Below are 22469 nucleotides of genomic sequence, written 5' to 3' on the forward strand. Positions count from 1 at the left end.
TCTTGCTCTCCCTCCTCCCCAGGTGGTAGAAGAAACCCAAGTCATCCTCCGAGAGTACGGCTTCCGCTTTGTCAGGCGAGGCCCCATCTTTGTGAAGGGGAAGGGGGAGCTGCTGACCTTCTTCTTGAAGGGGCGGGAGAAGCCCACCGCCTTCCCCAACGGCCCCCCCGTCACGCTGCCCCACCAGGTGGAGGACAGCTCCTGAATGCCTCTAGCCTGCGACAGCCCAGACTGGGAGGGAGAATTTATCTTTTGGAACTGAAGAAAGGCCTTGGGAGAGGACACATGACCAAGTCCCGACCTTCCCGGATTGAAGTGCACTCACCGACTTTAGGTTTAGAATCTCCTCAGCCTTTGTGCGTTCGTGGACGTGGGAGCTCTGAGGGTGGCCCTGCTCTTCCTCAGTGTGCCTGTAGTGTCCCCAGTGTAGGGGTCTTAGGTGTAGGGCTGAACGGTCCTTCCAGAGCCTAGTTCCAATCCCTGCCCTCCATGACCCTGAGGGGCCCTGGCCACTGTGAGCAGGAGGGTGGCAAAGCTGGGACGATGCTGCCTTTGCCGCGGGGCTGACCAGGACTGTGGACGGAGCACAGGCAGAGAAGCTCTGTTTCAGACGGGCTTGGGGCGGCGGGACACGGCTGGAAACGTTTTGCTCCCATTCTGAAGGGAGCTCAGGCTGGAGACCGGTTATCTCCACATGGTCCGAGTTCACTGAGACGGCCCTCATCCTGATGTTCCTGGTAATCTTGAAAGGTTCTTCTGGAACCCGTCTCCTTAGTCATGAGAGCAGAAAGTGCAATATTTCCTTTCACCTGGCACGGGCGGGGGAGGGATTTATTTCTGAAAGAAAAATATATAAACAGATCTTCTACATTTATATTTTTAATCTTCTGTTCAATACACTTTCCGATATTGCCTTGCCTTTGAGCTCTTGCTACAGTCGCCTTTGCTACTGCTTTAAGAGAGAATTTGACAAAGAATAAGACTTTTATTAAAAGCTTTATTCAACTTGAAAGTGGCTGTGGAAATTCTGTTAATACCAGAGGAGTGCTGATACCTTGCTGACTCATGCCACTGGGCCCCACCACAGGCCTGGAGGGCAAAAGCTTGAAGGTCTCACCATAGCCCACTGTACCCCAGAACTGCTGCCCAGCCCCGTCTCTATTTTATTCTGTTTCTAAAGAAGGGTAGTCCAAGCCAGCTTTAGTACCCTGCACTGCTCCCAGAGTTCGCTGGAGCTCTCCCACATGGAGGTTACTTAATGACCACAAGGTCTAGGAAGTGGCCACTGCAGGGCGAAGTCTGAACGTGGCCCTGGGCCCTGGGCAGTCATAACTCCTATCTATGCCCGGGCAAAGGCAAGCTAGGGATGCAAACACGAGAACCAGGTCAGCCAGACACAGGTTTTCACATCTGTGACCCCACATGCCAAGGAACCAGAGGTGCCAGAAGATGAGAGGCCCACAGTTACGGGTAAATCAGAACACTAACTGGAGAGCCTGCAGGAGAGGGAAGACCTGGGGGACACCCGCTTTCCTTCACGACAACACTGAGTTTATGGGCAGATTTCTAACCGTGCTTTTTCCGAGGGGACTTACTTAGTACATTCAGAGCTCTACAATCTGTTTCAGGAAACAAAATCTTAAGACACATTGGACCCTGATTATTTTATCTCCACTGCTTTCTCACACATATGCTTCATAAAGCAGTGGCCTAGAACGTGCTGTTCCTGACCAAACACTGAAGAACTTCCTTTTCAAAAGTTTCAAACAGGAAAATGAGGAAGAATTACTAAAAGCTTCCATTAAAGCTAGAAGTACTTTCCTTTAAAAAAAAAAAAAATGGTACTGGGTCTTTATTATCTTCATTAGTGAATGCGGGTTATTTTTCCACTTATTTAGATCAGTGTTTCTCAGCAGAATCAAGCTACTGCAGTTTGAGTGGAGTGCTACATTTCTGTGAGGGCCCTTTCTGAGAATTTTAGGATTTTTGGCATCTCTATTCCTGGCATTAAATTAGTTGCAGTTATTGTGACAACTGCCTTGTCTTTCCCAGAACTTAATGCCCTCAGTAACTTGATATTTTTCCACAGATATTTTCTTCATAAGTACTTCTTGAGTGATACACCTTTTACAAAAAATGGCTTTTATTGCCCCACAGATGTTTCTGATTTTCAGCTAACATGTATGATAATACCTTGAAAAAACATGATCTTGAGCATTTTAAGTGACCAGACAATCATGGGAATTGTTCCAAAACGCCAGTGTCTATACTCAAACCTGCTCTTCCATCCTGATGAAAAGGTAGGCATCTGTTTTCATCAGGGGGGTGGGCCCCACCTGCCTGGTACTGTCTTCAGTTCTGGTTACTTACTTCTGATGTTTTCCCAGTGCCATGAAAACACTCTGTTAGGAGACCAGACTCATATCCAACTTTTCTCCTTTTCTTGCAAATGAAGCAAACACTTGATGCAGGGGCTTCATACAGAACAGAGTTTCATGGGATGCTCGCTGCTCCTCCCATGAAGTGGATAATGCGTCCACTCCTAAAAAGAAAGATTCCATCAATCTCATCCAGTGCAACTGGGGGAATCAGAGCCTGGATCGCTGATATTCTGGACCCATACAGCTTTTTTTTTTTTTTTTTTTTTTTTTTTGGTCTGGACTAAGGCTGCCCCTCATTGGACAATCTTGAGACTGGAGACTTCAATCAGACTGCTCAGAGAAGTCAAAGACTGATGGTGTGAAATCTGGGGCAGCTTCAAAATTTCTGCCTCCTAAAAACATTTTACCCAGCCAGGTACAGTGGCTCCTGCCTGTAATCCTAGCACTCTGGGAGGCTGAGGTGGGCGGACTGCTTGAGCTCAGGAGTTTGAGACCAGCCTGGGCAGCACGGTGAAACCCCATCTCCAATAAAAAATACAAAAAATTAGCTGGGCGTGGCGGCATGTGCACCTGTAGTCCCAGCTACTCTGGAGGCTGAGGCAGGAGAATCACTTGAACCCGGGAGGCGGAGGTTCCAGTGAGCCAAGATCGGGCCACTGCACTCCAGCCTGGGTGAAAGAGCAAGACACCTTCTCAAAACATTTTACCAATTTTTCGTTATTGCCCATGTCATTTAACTGAAACAGGGTCACCAAAAAGTGTCTCTCTCAGCCAGTCTGGAAGAATTTCCATTTAGAGACTGCTCCATAGGGAGGAGTGTGTGTGTGCTGACGCATCATGTCCATTTGACTTCATAGTGAAATGAGTATTTGGCTCCATTCACCATAACTGACCCATGACTCAGCCTTATCATTAGCTATCTTTCCTGAAGCAGAGCCCCCAGTGAAAACAAATCATAAGCTGCAAGAACACTGGCAGTGTTGGGTGGGCAAAGGAGGAGGGAAAATGGGGATGATCATGTTTACCATTTACAAAGAGGAAGGAAAAGATTGGTAGAAATAAAGAATGTTCTATCTTTCCGGTCTGAGTAAATTCACAGTATATAAACAGAAGAAAATGTCTCACGAGGTCTACTTCATGGATTCTACCTGTTTCACTCGAATAAACTGGGATATGAGAATTTCTGAACTGAGGCAGCCTCCTTACCTTGATATGTCACAGTGACGTCGGTGGGAAGAGTTGCTGTGAGGTCCTTATACAGCAATCTAGCACAGAACGGGAAGGACTGACCGCCTGGATCCAGTTTGTAAGTAAATGACAGCAAGTTACACAGTGGGTTTCTCTGCAAGGGCCCAGTCAGGAGGGCTGCAAAGTCACTCTAGGGGTAAGGAACAAAATGAAGTAGAGGATGACTGCAGTTCCAAAGGTGGTGCTTACTGACACTTGAATTATGTCAACCAAAAAGAGGGGTCATCAATTACATTTTAGAGAAATAAATGAAGCACAGGAAAGGGTCTGAAAAAAGGGCTAATGGAAAAGATGTGTAAGATAACTAAGAGTCAGTGGCAGCCTGGAGAGGCCTATAGGGGTACAGCTCCGCAAGAGACTGTTTCTGCAAAAATTTCACTGGCTGAGGTGCTTCATGACTGCATCCACGTTTCAGTTTCAGTTAAACCTACAACTGAGAGCTTCAGAGTTATTCCACATACACAGAGGGGGAAACATTAAGCTTGCAGGAGTCACTTAGAACCTATTAGCATTCACTTTCTATCTACTTTTTTCACCCAACCTTAGCTCAACTGCAACCCAAAAAGGTAGGCTAGAGTTGAAGGAAGAGGGACAGCATTCTTCCACGGCACTGCAGAAACCACTGTCCTCTTTCTAATAAGATCTATACCCAAGGTTCAGCAAGGCACTCGGAGCGGTACATAGCAGGCACCCCATAAATCCTTGCTGGATCAAAAGTATAACATCTGGACTCTACAATCTTACGAAAAAAGCTTAAAGACCACCATTCAGAGGTGCATAACCCTTTAACCACTACCCAAGCTCAACATCATCCAGAGATTCAAAAGAAAAGAGGGTGGAATAGTGCTTCTGTATAAGTAAGAAACATCAGAAAGGCAATGGTCAAACTTCTCACTCAGAGTTACAAAACACTGAAAGTACAGAAAACACCCCCCCTTTCCCCTTTTACATTTATCTTGGGCCCACAAATGAGGCATATAACATCCCAAAGAGATACCTGAAGTCGGTCTGCCTGGTACTTCCTCCCAGAGTAAGCATTCAGGTACTCGCAGAGACTGAACAGGAAGTGCTGGATGTTGGTCTGTAAGTATTTTGCAGCGATCTCTTCTAGAGGAATGAAGACTGGGACTGAATGGTGATGTATCCGGAGTGGTTTCTGTATGACAAGGTCCACAAAATAGGAATCCAGCAGGTTCCCCTCAAAAGCAGTATTGATGCAGACACAGACTCCTCGGCTGGTCAGTTTACCACTGAGGCCTGAGGCAAAGAAGACGACACCTCAGCAGACGGCGGGCCGCGGTGACGTATTCCTCATCTGTGCCTCCAGTAGCTTCCACAGTGCCTAGAATATGTACACTTTGTGCACAAATGTTTGTTGAATGAGTATCATTGGCTCATTCTTCCCCTTGACTCCGGCTCACTTTGAGACTGAGTTGTTTAAAACCACGGAAGAATGGTAAAAATGAAAAAACATCCTAAATGTCAAATTACTAAGAAATTTTTATTTTCTTTTCTTTTTTTTGAGAGAGGATCTCAATCTGTCACTCAGGCTGTAGTGCGGTGGCACGATCTCCGATCTCAGCTCACTGCAACCTCAACCTCCTGGGCTTAAGTGATCCTTCCATCTCAGCCTTTCAAATAGCTGGGACCACAAGCACATACCACGTCATCTGGCTCATTTTTAAATTTTTAGTAGAGATGAGGTCTTGCTATGTTTCCCAGGCGGGTCTCAAACTCCTGGACTCAAGCAATCCTCCTGCCTCAGCCTCCCAAACTGATGGGATTACAGGCGTGAGTCACTGTGCCAGGCCAAAAATTTAAATTATAGCTATTCTTTTTTTTCCTGAGTGTGAAATAATTTGTCATATCCCCGGTTCTTTCCACAACTATCCTGTGGCATAGATGGGAGAATAAATCCCTATTTACGGAACAGATTTGGAAAGTTCAAACTATTTCACTAGTAGCATAAAACAAGCCAGTGGTAAAGGGAGTTCTTGCACAGGGTCTGGCACGTGACAAACTGATAAAATGAATGGAATAAACCAGCCACCAGCTGAGCTGCGGTACAAAGGGGCCAGCCAATCTTGTAGGTGAAGACAGGCCTACAAATAGCATGTCAGCTGCGTGTGTGTGTGTGTGTGTGTGTGAGAGAGAGAGAGAGAGAGAGATGAGGGCAGGAAGTATAAAATACCATAAATTATCATGAAATAAGGCCAGGACTGATAACACATCTAGCAAACTAACTCACTAGAGACAGGCCCAGACTAAATTAGGTTAAAAAAAAACCCCAACAAATTAAACCTGTAAAACGATACGCCTGCAGAACGGCTTTCACATTTTCCAGTTTCTCTTCCAACACTTCTTGCTCACTCATCTCCACTGCTAGGTTGGGTTCTACGTTGGCAATAGATGCTTTCACCTGCAAGATACGAAGCAAATCAATCTAGGTACAAAGGGGTACACCACAATGTCCCCGCCCTCACCGCACTGGATAAAAGCTCAATGCAGGGCATATGATGTAATACGTCAAGAAATGCTACTGTGGCCGGTCAGTTATTGCTGTGAATTCACAGCAAAGGAAGAATCTCATGGGTCACAATGCCAGGAATCAGAAGTAGAGATTGTGCTGGTCTGGAGAACAATTCAAATTTTGGTGAGAATGGAGAAGACTGAGAGAGTAGCAAGAAAAGGTTGTGCGGAAAGTCTAGGCTAAGCACAGGGTAGACAAGACAGGTGGCTGTGAAGAGGCAAGGCTGGGAAAGCTGGGCTTGTCAGACTGCAGGGTTTCAAGTGCCAGGGCTCCAAGATGGGTGCTGCTAGCTATGACCCAGCAGAGGGTACCAGGCTGACCCACCCTGAGAACAACTATGCAAGCTGGATAAAATACCAAAAAGAAATAAGCAAAGAGAGCATTCCAGAAGGATCCAAAGAAGGACTGAAGGTTTCAAGGTGTTCCAGAAGGATCCAAATAGCCAGGACTGGAGAGTACTGACAAATGCTCCGAAGTCAGCTGGTATCCCAGCAGCTCAGAGCATTTCCTTATTCATATGCAAGGCACACTGGGCCACAGAGAAAGGCGTAAACTAGACTCTGCAGCCATTTCATTCAGAACAAACACTGGATATTAATGGTATCAAAGCACAATTTAAAGGGAACTCAACGTTCTGCTTGCAACCTGCCCACACCCCCCGCCCCAGCATTTGCTAATTCCTAAACTGCACAGGTGTGACCGGGGATCAAGAAACCAAACAGAATGAAGCTCCTAAAGGGGAAAAGGCCAAGCAGAGATTTTGCAAGAGCAAAATGTGGATTTCAGGGCCTGCCAGGAAAGAGGAGCCTTAATAGACCCATCCCAACACACTCCAAAACTTTCAATTGAGGGCCCTAAAAAGGCTACACCCTAGGAGTAAGGGCAAACTGGAAACAGACCACCACAACTGAAGCCCATGGAAGATAACATATTCAAAACCCATATGTTTGTCTTTTCTTTTTTGCGGGGACAGAGTTTTGCTCATCATCCAGGCTGGCGTGCAATGGTGTGAAGTTGGCTCACTGCAACCTCCGCCTCCCAGGTTCAAGCAATCCTCCTACCTCAGCCTCCCAAGTAGCTGGAATTACAGGTGTGCACCACCACGCCTGGCTAATTTTTGTATTTTTAGTAGAGACAGGGGTTTCACCATGTTGGCTAGGCTGGTCTCGAACCCCTGACCTTGGATGATCTACCCACCTCAGCCTCCCAAAGTGCTGGGATTACGTGCGTGAGCCACTGCGCCCGGGCTCTGTAAATTTTTTCGTACACAATACTTATAAAAAAAATATATAGGCATACCAGAAAACAGAAACAGATGACTGAAAACTGAGAGAAAAATGACAACAGAACAGATGCCAGGGCATTCAGCTATTCAAATGACGGCATGGTCATTAAAACAGGCTAAAAGATGGAAACTCAGACCAAAGAGCTGGAATCTATAAAAAAAGAACCAGATGGAAATCTTAGAACCAAAAAAAAGACAGTAACTCAAATTAGAATTTTAATAGATTTAAAAGCCAACTAGCCAAATAAGATCTTACATGGAGTGGAAAATAGGCATATTGGCATATTTTCATATCTAGATTAAAGTACAGAGAAAAAAATAAGATTAGAAAATTAGTAAGATATAGGTCACAAACACACACACACACAAACACCATACATGGGAGCCCCAGAAACCCTGTCTCTACTAAAAATACAAAATTAGCTGGGCGTGGTGGCAAATGCCTGTAATCCCAGCAAACCAGGAGGCTGATGAGGCAGGAGAATTGCTTAAACCCAGGAGGTGGAGGTTGCAGTGAGCCGAGACTGGGCCACTGTACTCCAGCCTGGGCGACAAGAGCCAATCTCCAACTCAAAAAGAAAAAAAACTTACCCTGTAAACGTTAACCTAAAAAAGTTATTGTTGTACCAACATTCATCAAAGTAGATTTTTTTTAACGTTTTAATTTTTATTTAAAGATTGGGGGCTCTCACTCTGTTGCCCAGGATGATCTAAAATTCCTAGGCGCAAGTGATCCTCCCACCCCAGTCTCACAAAGTGCTAGGATTACAGGTGAGAGCCACCACACCCGGCCAATGTCAAAATAGATTTTAAGGCAAGAAGTTTAATTAAAAGTTAAAAGGAATATTTCATAATAATAAAAAGCTAATTAAATCAGGAAGCTACAGTACTCCTAAATTTGTTTGTACCTAATATATACAGAAACATAGAATAAGAGGGGAAAAATTCATCTACAATCACAGTGGGAGATTTTAACACATCTATTTCGGTAACTAATAAAACAAGTAGACAAGTAAATCAGTAAAGATATAAGTTTTTTTTTTTTAAGCCTGTTGCCCAGGCTGGAGTGGAGTGGTGCAATTTTGGCTCACTGCAACCTCTGACTCCCAGGTTCAAGTGATTCTCTTGCCTTAGCCTCCCAAGTAGCTGGGATTACAGGCATGTGCCACCATGCCCAGCTAAGGATATAAGATGTTTAAACAACATGATAAACACCCTAGGTCTATTTGATATATATACAATACAAGAGCCAACAAATGCAAAATCAACATGTAATGCACATGGAACATTTACAAAAACTGACCACAAGCTGAGTCATATTCTCGACCATATGGAATTAGGCTATAAATTAGTAACTTAAAAAAAAATCAAATATCCAAATTTTTGAAAATTAAGCCGTACACTTATAAAACAAATCCATGGGCTAAAGATGATAACACAATGGAAATTAACACTATTTGAATTGAAATGATAATGAAAATATATCACAACTTGTGGGGTATAAAATTTAAAAAAACTGAAAAACAAAACCAGAAAAAAATACAAACAAACAAAAAGAAAAAGAAAACTTGTGGGACACATTTAAACCCATGCTTAAAGGGAAAATTTTTAACCTTTTGTGTATTTAAGAGAAAAGAAGACTAAATGATATCAATAGGTATTCATCTCAAGAAGCTAAAAAAACAACTGAAATTCAGAGAGTAAAAGGAAGGAAATAATAATGAACAGAAATCAATGAAAATATAAAACAAATGAACAAGACACAAAATCAACAAAGCCAAAAGTTGGTTCTTTGAAAAAAAGAACAAAAATGATAAAACATAACAAGACTGATAGAGGAGACAGACATAGAGTGAGAGCAAGCACAAATGACCAATATCAGAATAAAAAATGAGACATCAGGGCTGGCTTCTCTGGCTTGCTAACTCAGCTGCTCTGGGGAATTCGTGTGCGGTAGCGCAGTGAGGTACCTCTGATGAAATTATGACCAGGTGAGCACGAGTTAATACTACATATAACAAAATACCCTTGCCTGCAACATCATGGGAGGACACGAAGAAGGGATCCTTTGGGGGAACAAGCCAAAACCTACCAAAGTGTAAACAACTTGAAGCCAATAGGCTATCCCTTAAAAATGATGCACCCCAAGCAAAACACAAAAAGAAAAAAAGAGTACTTAAATGAAGATGTGAATGGATTCATGGAATACCTAAGACAGAATTCACAGATGGTTCACAATGGGCAAATTATAGCAACAGACAGGAAGTAAGGGAAGAAACTGCAGTTGCTTTAAAGACAGTCGACGGAAGGAAGATTAAAAAGACAAGCGGCAAAGAAAAATGAAATGGTGTGTTTCCATTGCAGAAAACCTGGTCATGGAATGACAGATCGCCCTGCTGCCCTTGAAAATCAAGATATGGACACTGGAATATGTTACAAGTGTGGGTCCACAGAGCACGAAATAACCAAGTGTAAGGCTAAAGTAGACCCGGCTCTTGGTGAATTTCCTTTTGCAAAATGTTCTGTTTGTGGAGAAATGGGGCACCTGTCCAGAGCTTGTCCTGATAATCCCAAAGGACTCTATGCTGATGGTGGTGGTTGCAAACTTTGTGGCTCCGTGGAACATTTAAAGAAAGATTGCCTGGAAAGTCAGAATTCGGATCGAATGGTCACAGTTGGTCGCTGGGCAAAGGGAATGAGCGCAGATTATGAAGAAATTTTGGATGCACCTAAACCACAAAAACCCAAAACAAAAATACCTAAAGTTGTTAATTTTTGATAATAACTAGCACTATCATTAGTTACCACCTCATTTTTACTTTCGAAACAAGCCCACTTCACAAGTTAGAGTCGGACTCCCTTGTAGCCAGGACTATACTGTAGATATCAAGTATGATCTGAGTGTGGTCAAAAACAATTTTCTTTATTCTGTTCATCAAATAGTACTTCTACCACTGTTTGGAGAAAACTGAAGAAAAGAATAAGATGGTTCAATGGGTTCTCTAAAATAACATATTTTAAGAGACAGAACTTAGGCATAATCAAGTGGATGTATACCTAATTGTAACAATCATCTTTTATAAAAGCAAAATTATGCATAAATGTGAAACACCCCTAAACAAAGGATACAAATGAACGTTTGGTGATACTGTTTTCTTGGCTCAGAGTATCAATTTATTATTATAATAGAAATGTACAAGTTGCTAGAAAGTCTGTATTTTTAAAATATGGAATAAAAATGCATTTTCTATTGCTTGTTAAAAAAAAATGAGACACCACTGATCCATTCTAATCACAAGACAGTAGGTTATTTTTTAAAAATTTCAAACTTTAAATGTGAGAGTTTACATAAAATGGACAAACTGCAAAATGCAACATACCAAAAGTGACCCAAGAAGAAAAAGGAAATCTGAACAGCTTATGTTGATCAAAGAAATTGGATCAGAAATTAAAAACCCTTTCCACAGAGATGGTCCAAAGGGCTTCACCAGGGAACTCCTTATCAAAATGTAAGGAAAAATAACACCAATTTTATATAAACTCTTTTAAACAACAGAAAAAAAAGAAAATGTGTCAATCTGCTTTCTGAGACCAACATAAAACTTGATGCCAAAACCTGACAAAGTCATTACAAAAAAATCATAGGGCAATCTCTCTCATGAATTTAGATGCAAAAGTTCTAATAACTAACATCAGCAAGTCAGATTTAGCATTATATTAAACAGATAATACATCAAACCAAATTAGGTTTGAGAATGTGAGGGCAATTTATCATTTAAACAGCAATCAATATATATCACAAATTAATAAAATAAGGGAGAAAACACATGATCTCCTTAATAAAGGCAGTAAAAATATTTGATGAAATTTAATATCATGATTAAAACTTTTTAGCAAACTAGAAATAAAACAGCATTTCCTGGCCAGGCGAGGTGGCTCACACCTGTAATCCGAGCACCTTCAGAGGCTGAGGCAGGTGAATCACCTGAGGTCAGGAGTTCAAGACCAGCCTGGCCAACATGGTGAAATCCCGTCTCGACTAAAAATACTAAAATTAGCCGGGTGTGGCAATGCATGCCTGCAATCCCAGCTACTCGGGAGACTGAGTAGAAGGATTGCTTGAACCCAGAAGGTGGGTTCAAGCCTCCTGGAGTGCCACTGCAGTCCAGCCTGGGTAACAGAGTGAGACTCCGTCTCAGAAAAAAGAAAATACCAGGAAAAGATCAGCATAATCTTAAGTTAGACAAAGATTTATTAAACAAGAAACAAGGGCACTAAGAATAAAATTTAATTCCTAAATCAAACTTCATTAAAATAAAGATTTTCTTTTCATCACAAGATACAATTAGAGGTGAAAAGACAGGCCACGGTCTAAGGAAGACCCTAACACAGATACCCAACAAATAACTCCTTCAAAATATGTAAAGATTTCTCCAGTTTAACAGCTGGACAATCTAATAAAAATTTCACAAGAGCCTTGAAAAAAGCACACTTCACAATAGAGTATTTTCAAATGTTCAATATAGGGATTCACCATCAGTGGTTAGGAGGCAAATGCAAATTCAATCCAAAATGAGGTATTATTATACTCCCATCAGAATGACAAAATTTAAAAACTGACAATAGCAAGTATTGGTATGGGAATGTTAAACTGGTATAATCACTTTCAAAAACTGGCAGAATTTAGTAAATCTAATATGCATATCCTACGACCCAGCAATCTGACTAGGCACATACCCAATAGATATGCGTATATTTTTATACCAAAGGACAGGAAAACACAAATGTTAATAGCGGCAACATTCATAATCGTCCCAAAGTGAAGTAACCCAAATGACACCAGAGTAGAAAGGGTAAACTGTAGTATACTCATACAATAGAATTGCTGTATAGCAATAAAAAAAAAAATGACCACAGGCCAGGGGCGGTGGCTCACAAGTGTAATCCCAGCACTCAGGAAGGCTGAGGCAGGCAGATCATGAGATCAGGATTTCGAGACCAGCCTGGCCAACACAGTGAAACCTCTCTACTAAAAATACAAAAATTAGCTGGGCGTAGTGGTGCATGCCTGTAATCCCAGCTACTCGGGTGCGTGAGGCAGGAAAATCGCTTGAACCTGGGAGGCAGAGGTTGCACTGAGCTGAGATCACGCCACTCACTGGACTCCAGCATGGTGACAAAGGGAGACTCCATCTCAAGAAAAAAAAAAAAATGACCACTATAAGCAAAGTGTAGGTGAATCTCACAGTCCTAAGATTCAGCAAAAGAAGTCAGACATAAGAGTTTGTACTTCTAACATTTATATAAAGTTCAAAATCAGGTAAAACCAATCTATGGTGACAGAAATCAGAATAGTGGTTACCTTAAGAGAAGTGACTAGGACAAGGCAAACTGGAGACTTCTAGGGTATTGGTAATGTTCTATACTTGAACCTCTGTCGCAGTCACCTGGCTGTGCTAACTTTGTAACAAAGTCCATCAGATTTATGCACTTCATATATATACAGCACTTAAAAAAAAAATGAAGGGAAGAAGGGAGGAAGGAAGAGAGGTATAGATGGAAAAGGAAGAGAAGGAGGGAAGCTGACCTTATCCCATAGACAATGAATGGTTGTTGACGGTTTTAGAGCAGAGAAATGGTGTGATGTTTCATGAAGCATTTTCTTGGCTGTGCAGGATTTATTGGAAAAGCAGAAATACTAGAAGATGCACCAACTAGCAGACTACTGTCATAATCCTGGCATCCAAATCACCTGATATTTATTCCATATATGGCCAATAATTGAGGGGTGGCAATGGAGGAGGGACAGAGACAATATAAAAGAAAAATCTGATAGGTCTTGCTGACTGAACCTAAGCTAGAGAAAAAACGGAAAAAAGGGAAGGGTCGAGTTCCCTGTGAGGTTCTGAGTCTGGGTGACAAATGTCGCTAACGACAAAAGTATCAACAACTCAGGTCAGGTGACTGTAAGTATTGGTAAAAATGCAAAACAATGGAAATCTTATACAATCTTGCTGGGAATGTCAAACTGGTACAATTATTTTCAAAAACTGGCAGTATTTACTAAACCTGATATACCTATCCTATGAGCCAGCAATTCCACTAGGTATATACCCAATATGTACGTGATTGAGGTAACGAACGTAGCTGTTTATTAGGGCAGATTAAGAATCTGTCAGGAAGAACTTGCCTGGCTTATCAGTAGTGCCTGACAAATGTTAGGTGACAGTGATATTCACTGCAACTCTACAGGCTTTTTTATTTTTTTATTTTTGAGACAGAGACTTGCTCTGTTGCCCAGGTTGTAATGCAGTGGCTCGATTTAGGCTCACTGCAACCTCCACCTCCCAGGTTCATGCAATTCTCATGCCTCAGCCTCCCAAGTAGCTGAGATTACAGGCACGCACCACCACACCCAGCTAATTTTTGTATTTTTAGTAGAGACAGGGTTTCGCTATGTTGGCCAGGCTGGTCTCGAACACCTGACCACAAGTGATAGGCCCACCTCAGCCTTTCAAAGTGCTAGGATTACAGGCATGAGCCACTGAGCCCGGCCAACTCTACAGGTTTGATCATTTGAGGGATCAAGGACTGCAATCAATCCAGTAAGATCACAAGTAAAACACATTATAAAAATTTGCCAATTCGCCAATTCCCAAATCACGTTTGTTCATGACAATCTAAAGGAACGGCCGATGCCACCCTTCTACTCACGCTGGCTTGCCGGTGCCGCACTGCTGCCCTCAGCTCATCTCGCAGATGCCGCAGTTTATGAATCTTGGTTCCAAGAGCACCTTCCTGGGCCTGCACGCTCTGTGGCTCTTCAGACTGTTTACGGGATTTGCTCATTTGGGTCTCTAGCCTTTCCAAGTGAGCTAAAACACCTAAGGAGAGTAAAAGGAGAATTTCACAAGAAGCCAAGGATCTTTCACTGTGGCAACAAGACTCCTCTCAGGGAAGAACAGGTGACTCTTTTTTACCAGAACTTTGTGGCCAGCTGAATTGTTAGGTATCTGTCAATTTATAAAACCAAGGAAGCTAACAATTGAAATCAAAGATCATCAACCTTGTAGGTTGAAGAGTGATGTAAAACAGGATCCTCTTCAAAGAGAGCTTGAGAGAGGACATGAACTATCACACACTGATTAGGCAGCAGTGTCTTATCTAGGTCTGCAGTTTATCGAAAATCCACATCTCTAGTGTGTAAAGGATGATTCCCTAGCTTTACCACGGGCTGGAGAGAATCCCCCTCAAGGCCGGGTGTGGTGGCTCATGCCTGTAATCTCAGCACTTTGGGAGGCCAAGTTAGGGGGGTGGGGGGGATCACCTGAGGTCAGGTGTTCGAGACCAGCCTGAACAACATGACGAAACCCCATCTCTACTAAAAATACAAAAAATTAGCCGGGCATGGTGGCATGGGCCTGTAATCCCAGCTACTCAGGAGCCTGAGGCAGGAAAATTGCTTGAATCCGGGTGGTAGAGGTTACAGTGAGCCAAGGTTGCACCATTGCACTCCAGCCTGGGTGACAGAGCAAGACTCTGTCTTGCTCTTCTTTTTGTTTAAAAAAGAAGTCCCAGACTTTATTTAATCGAGCTTCTTAAGTACACCTGGCATCTATTTTGTAGGATTCATATAGATAAATGTATGAAAATCTTAATCTTCTTTCCTTGCCTTGGGACAGAATCCAAAAACTTATTCACTCATCTAATTAAGACTGGAAACCTCTTACAGTTTTTACGGCTAATAAAACCATTAAAAAAAATTGTGTGAGATCAAATAGAAACAGATACACACTATATGCAGAATTATCCTATTTTCGTCATTGAAGCCTATCCCTTCTTGCTTTCTCAGAAGCCGTCAATGATCAGTTACCCATTTTCTCAGCTGTGTTCATTTCCCTTCCACATATGCTCAAGTCTCAAATGCCTTCAAACACACACACTCATACACACACTCATTCACACACACACACATTCACTCACAGGCCTATTCTTGCTCACAAATCCCCTTCAGCTACCATTGCCCTTTTCTCTCTTTTTCTTTCCAGGAAAACTACTTAAAAGCGTTGTCCATGCAAGTTGAGTATCCCTTATCTGAAAGTCTTGGGTCTAGAAGTGTTTCTGATTTCAGAATTGGGAATATTTGCATTATACTTACTGGCTGAACATCCCATATCTGAAAATTCAAAATCAGAAATAAGCATTTCCTTTGAGCATCATGTCAGTGCTTCCGATTTTGGAGTATTTCAGATTTTGGATTTTCAGTTCTCAACCTGTACTCACTTTCTCCATTTCCTTGCCCGTGACTCATACCTTAACCCACTTGAAACTCACTTCTGTTCCTATTATTTTACAAAACGACTCTAAGATCAACAGTGATGTCCATGCTGCTGAACCCAAAGAACATTTTTCGAGCGCCCTTATCTCACCTCCCAGCGCTACATGCTTCTACTGATCACCACCTTCACGAAATCCTCTTTTCCCTTGAATCTTAGCATACCAGCCTCTTGGTTTGCCTTGTTGAATAAATGTTTATTAAGATCTATTTTGTGCCAAGCACTATTTTAGACACTAGGAACACAGTGATGAACTAGAGATGAACACCTTGGTTTTGTGAAGCTTACATTTTACCGCTCTGACCCCTCTTTCTGCTTTGCAGGCTGCTACTCTCCTCCTTGACCATTAAATGCTGAAATTTTCCAGAGCTCAGTCCTAAGACCTCTTTTCTCCAGAAGAAATCTCATCAGTACCCACAGCCTTAATGGCCATATATGTCAATGCCTCACAAATACGTATCTTTAGCTTATACCTCTCTCCTGCTCCTGAGAAAGCAGAATATCTACCTGCCTTCTCAGTGCATCTACTTGGAAGACTTACAGAAACCTGAGAATCAACATGTCCAAGACTGAATTCATCATCTTCCCCCTCTAAACCCCTCCATGACTGGAACCATCATCCACTTAGCTGTGTAAGCCAGGTACTTTCTTCCTTAAACCTTCTCCTGCCCCAGTCCTAATCTGTTACCAAATCCTACTGAATATACATTCCTAGTATCTCTGAAATATTTCCATTTTCCCCATCTGCACTGCCACCATTGTAGTTCAAGCCACCACCATTTCTGGCCGATTACAAGTTTCCTAGGTGGCCCATACAATGAAGGCATATTTCAAAACCTAAATTGTGTCACATCATCCAGCTGGCTAAAGCCTTTCGATGACTGCACACTGCCTACGAAGCCTACTGGCCTCTGCGTCTCTCCTGCCCTCGTCAGTATCATGCTGCCCCTTCTCAATGCTCTTCCACACAGCCCTCCTCTCAGCCTCTCAAACCTGCCCAGCTTCTTTACCAACCTGATTCCCCCTACACCAGATGCTCTTCCACGGCCCCTTATCCACCTTCACCTGCAGTTACTCTAGCTCGTTAGCACTCAATGCAAGCAGTAGTTCCTCAGGGAAACCTTTGTAGCACCTTCAGAACAAGGTCAGCTGCCAGCACATAAGATCTCAAAGAGCCTGAGACAATATTATAGTTTTTTTGTTTGTTTTGTTTTAAATAAGAAACGCGGGTCTCACTATGTTTACAAGGCTGGTCTCAAACTCCTGAGCTCAAGCGATCCTCCCACCTTGGCCTCTCAAAGTGCTAGAATTACAGGCATGAGCCACCGCACCCAGTCCTATAGTTTTCATTGTATATTCATTAGCGTGATTATTTGATTGCTTATCTCTCACCAAACCTTAAAGTTCCTAAATCAGGGGCCATGTGCATTTCTGTTCACCCATGTATCCCTTATACCTGGCACAACGCCTGCCACATGGTAAACACTCTGGAAATATTTACCAAAACATGGACAACCAGGCATGTTGCTGCTGGAGATTAGTTCACTTGGCATATGTCCACAGGAAGATCCACATTACTGCAATAATATTCGTGAAATACCAAAATTTTAAATAAATTAGTCCTAACAATTGGCACGTGATTCACTGCTTTATTAACAAATCTCTCTGTCCAACAACTATGTATCGAGAATCTACTATAGACCAAGGACCATGCTGGAAACTATTCATACCGTGGTGGCAAAATGAAGTTCCTGTCCTCATAGAGCTTACAAAAATTATTTAATGTCCAACCAGGAGGTGCTCTGAAAAGCACATACACACGGTTTAATTTAGAGTGGCACAGGTGATGCCTGACCAAATTCTATTTTATGGAAATTCTACATTACTAAAAGAGGAGCTATCATTGTTCCCGAAGTTTCTGAGATAAGCAGGTGTTCAAAACTATGTTAGCTTGTTGTTTAGCGTTGCTACTACAGAAAAGAGAGTCTATCTGCTGAGCCTGCTTTACCTTGGAAGTTATGATTGCATCTCATGCTCATCAGTCAGCTTTGTCAGAAAAAAAGGTTACAAAAAAGGTCAAAATCCCTGCCCATTTGAATAAATCATCTGATCGCAACTAAAATTCCATGTCCTTCCTTCTCAAATGAGTGGGGAGATTTCAAATCATAAGCAAAAAGCTGAAATGACAGAAGCAGAGGGATAAAACGAGTCTGGGTAACAGCTAAATGTTTAAATATTGTTTTGGGTACAGAATAAGGGGACTGGTCTAAGTCTCTAGATAATCCAAAACCTCCACCTCACTGCTTATTTTAACAGAAACAAAATTAGGCCTGGACTAGAGAGTAGGTTACTCCTGAATGTGTAGCATGTTTCTACTACATAAAGTCACCAAACTTATTTTTAGTCTTAAAGTAACAATAAATCTTACCCCATACACTTTTATGATCTAAAGTCTCAGCTTAAGCCATCTTAAGCTGAATATAGCTACTTCTCAGTTGTCAAGGATAACGATGACCCAGAGAAAAGTAGGGTCGCCAAATTCACTGAGACACTCAGAAATTCTTTTTAAAACTGTAATATTTTAGGTTGGGTTTTATGGCAAGCTTTCCCAAAGTACTAGTGCAGAACCCTGTGGATTTAGGCATCAGGCTTGATTAAGTATTTCAAAGTTCTAAAAAGTATTCGTAGCACAGGACATAAAGTCATACAAAACCAAACTGTCCACAAATATTACTGGGCACTAAAGAGGAAAGCAACTTTACTTCTGGACAGAAATTCGGATGTAAATCTCAGTTTCCAAAGGACTAAGGACTAAGTAAGAGTTCATAATTCTAAGCAACTCTAACAATAAAGCATTCTTTAAACACTTTCTACATCTTAAGATACTTACAGAGTATGTAAAGAATTAAACCTTTTATTGAATACTTCCTATATATTAGACACGTGCTAAATGCTTTACTTGAAAAGTCTGAATACCTTTCCACCACAAAAGAAACACCTTTTCCACAACCACCGCAACAGCGCTATTTTCACTTGCATTTTCCAGATGAAGAAACTGAGGCAGAAAATAAACTGACTTGCCTGAGATCACAATATTTAAAATGGCAGAGCCAAGACTCAAACCCAGTTCTGACCAACACCAAAGTCACGGCCCTGCACCGGCCCTCCCTCAGGAGTAATGCATAAATGGCCCAAAAAATCCAGGGAGAGGAAAGAGACCCCTGGCTAGAACCCTAGTTCAGAATATAAACACAGCACATGACGGATGCAGCTTATCGGTTTCAAAACGGGTGGGAGCCTAGAAACGAAGCCATTTTTCCTCCTCGAATGGTCTTGGCTGCCTGTCCCTTTGTCTTCAGTGTTAGGTTCTTTCACCATTCTGCTCCCAAACGGGGCCAGGTCTCACGTCAGTTCCAGGAGGAAAGGGCTCTCTCAGCCTGCGGATCATCTTTGGGCAGCAGCAGGAAGGGGAAGGCGGCGACCCTCTGAATACCTCCTTTGGACTCGCCATCTGGACGTAAAGGGTTCGCCTGCTCCATCTCAGATTCCCAAGGGCCTTCTCAAGAAGTTGTCCAGCAAGCGGTGATAGGGACCTCAATGTCCTTGCTGGTTAAAAAAAAAAAAAAAGCAACAGAGTCATATCATATCTATTCTCATTCAAAATCAGACGGCAGGGCACACACCACTCACGCACAACCCCTGGGCCGCGGACGACACAAATGTCACCGCTAGGACCCCCGGCCTTGAGCCGCCCGCCAGCTCCCAGTGTCGGAGCCAGCAGAGTCCACGCCCACCCCCGCGCCCCCTAAACGCTCCCGAAGGCGCCGCTCCTCTCGTCCAGCGGGCTTCCCAGCCAGGAAAGAAGTTTTAAGAAGGCTGTTCAGCCCCCCACCCTGGCCACTGTCCGGTCCAACACTGGGTCTTTCCCCTACCTTTTTTTTCCCTTCTGGCTCACTCAGGCCAGGGGCGAGAATTCCCGCCATCCACGTCTTCAAAATCAACTCAACCGGTCCCGGCGTGCTTTGCGATACTGCCGTACAAAAACATGGCGGCGCTCAGGGCCCCGCCCTGATCCCAGCATGCTCCGGAGAGTAGGTCTGGTCTTTCGGGTGGTCAGGAAGATGGCGGCCTCAGGGGCGGAGCCGCAGGTCCTGGTACAATACTTGGTGTTACGAAAGGATCTATCACAAGCTCCGTTCTCCTGGCCGGCGGGCGCATTGGTAGCGCAGGCTTGTCACGCGGCCACCGCGGCCTTGCACACTCACCGCGACCACCCGCACACAGCCGCTTACCTCCAAGAGCTGGGGCGCATGCGCAAAGTGGTCCTTGAGGTGAGGCACACGGGCGGAGGGGGAGGTGCTGAGACGTCGAGGGCTCTCGCTTGGGGTCAGTGCAAAGTGAAGTCAAACTGAGTATTTACCTGGGTAGGACGCCAAATTATTTGAAAATAAATATTAAAAACCTTAGTAAAAATTGAACCTAGCCTCAGATAGACCAGGCACCAGGGGTGTAAATCGGTACCCCTTTTAAAATAGCAGTTAGGTTCTTTTTGCAGATGACCAAGCAAATCTCACCCTTACCCTTTGACTCTGTCTCTCCTGCTGCTTCGAGATATAGCCTAAGAAAATAATCAGATGCACCCAAAGAGCTTTGCACAAGGATAATCATGGGAGCCCTTAACGGTTTTGAAGCATATTTAGTGGCCTGGAAGAGTGCTCATGATTCGAAGCTAACTGAACTATATATACAGAATGATCCAGGCTTCGAAAGGAAAAACTAAGGAAATATATCTAAATATTAAGTAGTACATGGTGAGATTTTGGTTATTTCCTGATGCTTCTCTATATTTTTTAAATTTTCTACCTTAAGCACATATTTTATAATAAGGAAAAACGGCTTTAATTAAGCCAGAACTCAGGTGGAGGGGGAGAGTAATCCCTTCATGGGTAACTGGCAAAGACAGATTATCGTTCAAGAAAATTGCTGCTGGGTAGTGAAACATCAAGCGGTAACCTGTAGGAAAATGTCTTGAGAATCTGAGTAGGCAGAACAGAAGCCGCTGGCTTTTCACTTAGATTTTCTTCCTAGGAAGAGGCCTCAGGAAATCAGGTTCAGACTCCTCTTGTCGCAGATGATATGAAGCCCACAGAGATTAAGTGACTCCCCGGAGTTTAAAAGACGTCTGCTGATTCTTAGTTGTTAGTCATGACTCAAGAAAGGGACTTAGGAGTTGCTACTGGTTAAGTTGAGGTGCTGTTGTAGTCAGAAAGGCCAACAAAATATAAGACGATACCAGGATTAACATTTATTGGGTGCTTAGTATGTGCCAGGCACAGGTCTGAGCCGAATTTCATTAATCCTCCTATTTTATAAAGGGACGAAGAGAGGCTGGGCAAAGTGGCTCATGCCTGTAATCCCAGCACTTTGGGAGGCTGAGCCGGGTGGATCACCTGAGGTCAGTTCAAGACCAGCCTGGCCAACATGGTGAAACTGCGTCTCTACTAAAAATACGAAAATTAGCCAGGCGTAGTGGTGGGTGCCTATAATCACATCTACTTGGGAGGCTGAAGCAGGAGAATTGCTGGAACCCAGGAGGCAGAGGTTGCAGTGAGCCGAGATGGCACCACTGCACTCTAGCCCAGGTGACAGAGCAAGACTCGGTCCCAAAAAAATAAATAAATAAAACAAAATAATTAGCCGGATGTGGTGGCAGGCACCTGTAATCCCAGCTACTTGGGAGACTGAGGCAGGAGAATCGCTTGAACCCAGGAGGGAGAAGCTGCAGTGAGCCGAGATCGCACCCCTGCACTCCAGCCTGGGTGACGGTGCAAGACTCCATCTCAAAAAGAAGAAATCCTTCCACTGGGCAGCTGTTAAAGTCAGAGGCACTTAAAATTATGGGCATAGCCATAGGAGAGCTAGAAAACGTGCAGAGCAGAATTACACATTACATGTGTGTGTTGGGCATGCAGCATCTCACGAGGGAAGATACAAATCTCCATTTTCTGAACAGGAATATGAAGCTTCTCTCCCCTCCCCAGTGCAGCAAGGAATGGCATGGTTGTTCTGCAGCTCCTTCTTTGGTAAAGCTGTTATTCCACTTTCAGTTACGAGGACTCCTGAAACCTTTTTTGGCCTTCTGACACTTCCTAAATGGGCTATTCAGTTTGTGTTCTGTGTTCTCCTTTAGGCCCCAGATGAGACCACCCTAAAGGAGCTGGCTGAGACCCTGCAACAGAAGAACATTGACCACATGCTATGGCTCGAGCAACCAGAGAATATTGCCACGTGCATTGCTCTCCGGCCCTACCCCAAGGAAGAAGTGGGCCAGTATTTGAAGAAGTTCCGACTGTTCAAATGACTGCTGCTTTGATATGCTTGAATATCAACTGGATCCAGAAACAGCAGGCCACCCATTCCTAAGCATCGTGTGCTCCCTGCAGTGTCAGCTTGCTCCCCTCTTTCAGTTGTGACAATTTCTTGAGGGTTAAGCACGTGTTCATATTAAAGTTGTCACTAATAACTACTTCCTCTTATTATTATTAATAAGTTCAAGTGGGGAAGGTGGGTGAGCAGTATTGTCTGGGGATCATTACTCAAATAGAAGATTTGGTTATGCTCTCCTGTGGGGATCAAGGAAACTCCATCATCCAGGTTTGGCTGGGCACAGTGGCTCACGCCTGTAATCC

At 43.3% G+C, this 22469-nt stretch overlaps 3 protein-coding genes and 1 pseudogene across 10 annotated transcripts in view; 3 read left to right on the forward strand and 1 right to left on the reverse strand.

The window, feature by feature from the left end:
• The window catches only part of ADCY3 (adenylate cyclase 3), a 101263-nt gene extending 100257 nt beyond the window's left edge, over positions 1–1006 (forward strand). For 3 of the 4 annotated variants that reach the window (XM_032294303.1, XM_032294305.1, XM_032294307.1), the window contains one exon: positions 23–1006. In XM_032294303.1, coding sequence (XP_032150194.1) covers positions 23–205 — 183 coding nt within the window. In that variant the 3' untranslated portion in view covers positions 206–1006. The remainder of the gene's footprint in view (positions 1–22) is intronic. The other variant, XM_032294306.1, reaches the window with a different exon arrangement.
• CENPO (centromere protein O) lies at positions 651–19837 on the reverse strand. 4 transcript variants are annotated; one of them, XM_032294309.1, is made up of 8 exons: positions 19736–19837; positions 19274–19386; positions 14159–14328; positions 5931–6048; positions 4627–4886; positions 3588–3759; positions 2371–2542; positions 651–837 (listed from the first exon to the last, which is right to left on the reverse strand). In XM_032294309.1, exons 2-7 carry the CDS (start codon positions 19317–19319, stop codon positions 2406–2408), a joined length of 903 nt encoding a protein of 300 aa, XP_032150200.1. In that variant the 5' UTR covers positions 19320–19386; positions 19736–19837; the 3' UTR covers positions 651–837; positions 2371–2405. The 4 variants fall into 4 exon arrangements, with proteins under 4 accessions (XP_032150200.1, XP_032150201.1, XP_032150199.1 ...); XM_032294310.1 differs by having other exon boundaries at positions 19274–19382; positions 19736–19826; XM_032294308.1 differs by having other exon boundaries at positions 19713–19794.
• Positions 9428–10696, forward strand: LOC116562121 (annotated as a pseudogene). The gene has a single exon (XR_004273778.1). The product of XR_004273778.1 is annotated as a zinc finger CCHC domain-containing protein 9 pseudogene (transcript).
• Positions 19835–22306, forward strand: PTRHD1 (peptidyl-tRNA hydrolase domain containing 1). The gene is made up of 2 exons (XM_032294313.1): positions 19835–20111; positions 21971–22306. Exons 1-2 carry the CDS (start codon positions 19860–19862, stop codon positions 22139–22141), a joined length of 423 nt encoding a protein of 140 aa, XP_032150204.1. The 5' UTR covers positions 19835–19859; the 3' UTR covers positions 22142–22306.
• The last annotated feature ends 163 nt before the right edge of the window (positions 22307–22469 follow it).

Source organism: Sapajus apella, unplaced genomic scaffold (genome assembly GCF_009761245.1).
Source record: "Sapajus apella isolate SASKATOON/1434 unplaced genomic scaffold, GSC_monkey_1.0 scaffold31, whole genome shotgun sequence".
Taxonomy (NCBI): domain Eukaryota; kingdom Metazoa; phylum Chordata; class Mammalia; order Primates; family Cebidae; genus Sapajus; species Sapajus apella.

Excerpts from the sequence above, each read along its gene's own strand:
- PTRHD1 (XM_032294313.1), top strand. The coding sequence starts at position 19,860 with ATGCTCCGGAGAGTAGGTCTGGTCTTTCGGGTGGTCAGGAAGATGGCG. Across the intron at positions 20,112-21,970 it reads TGCGCAAAGTGGTCCTTGAG|GCCCCAGATGAGACCACCCT; the intron begins GTGAGGCACACG and ends GTTCTCCTTTAG.
- CENPO (XM_032294309.1), bottom strand. The coding sequence starts at position 19,319 with ATGGAGCAGGCGAACCCTTTACGTCCAGATGGCGAGTCCAAAGGAG. Across the intron at positions 3,760-4,626 it reads ACCAGGCAGACCGACTTCAG|AGTGACTTTGCAGCCCTCCT; the intron begins GTATCTCTTTGG and ends CCTTACCCCTAG. Across the intron at positions 2,543-3,587 it reads CGTCACTGTGACATATCAAG|GAGTGGACGCATTATCCACT; the intron begins GTAAGGAGGCTG and ends CTTTCTTTTTAG.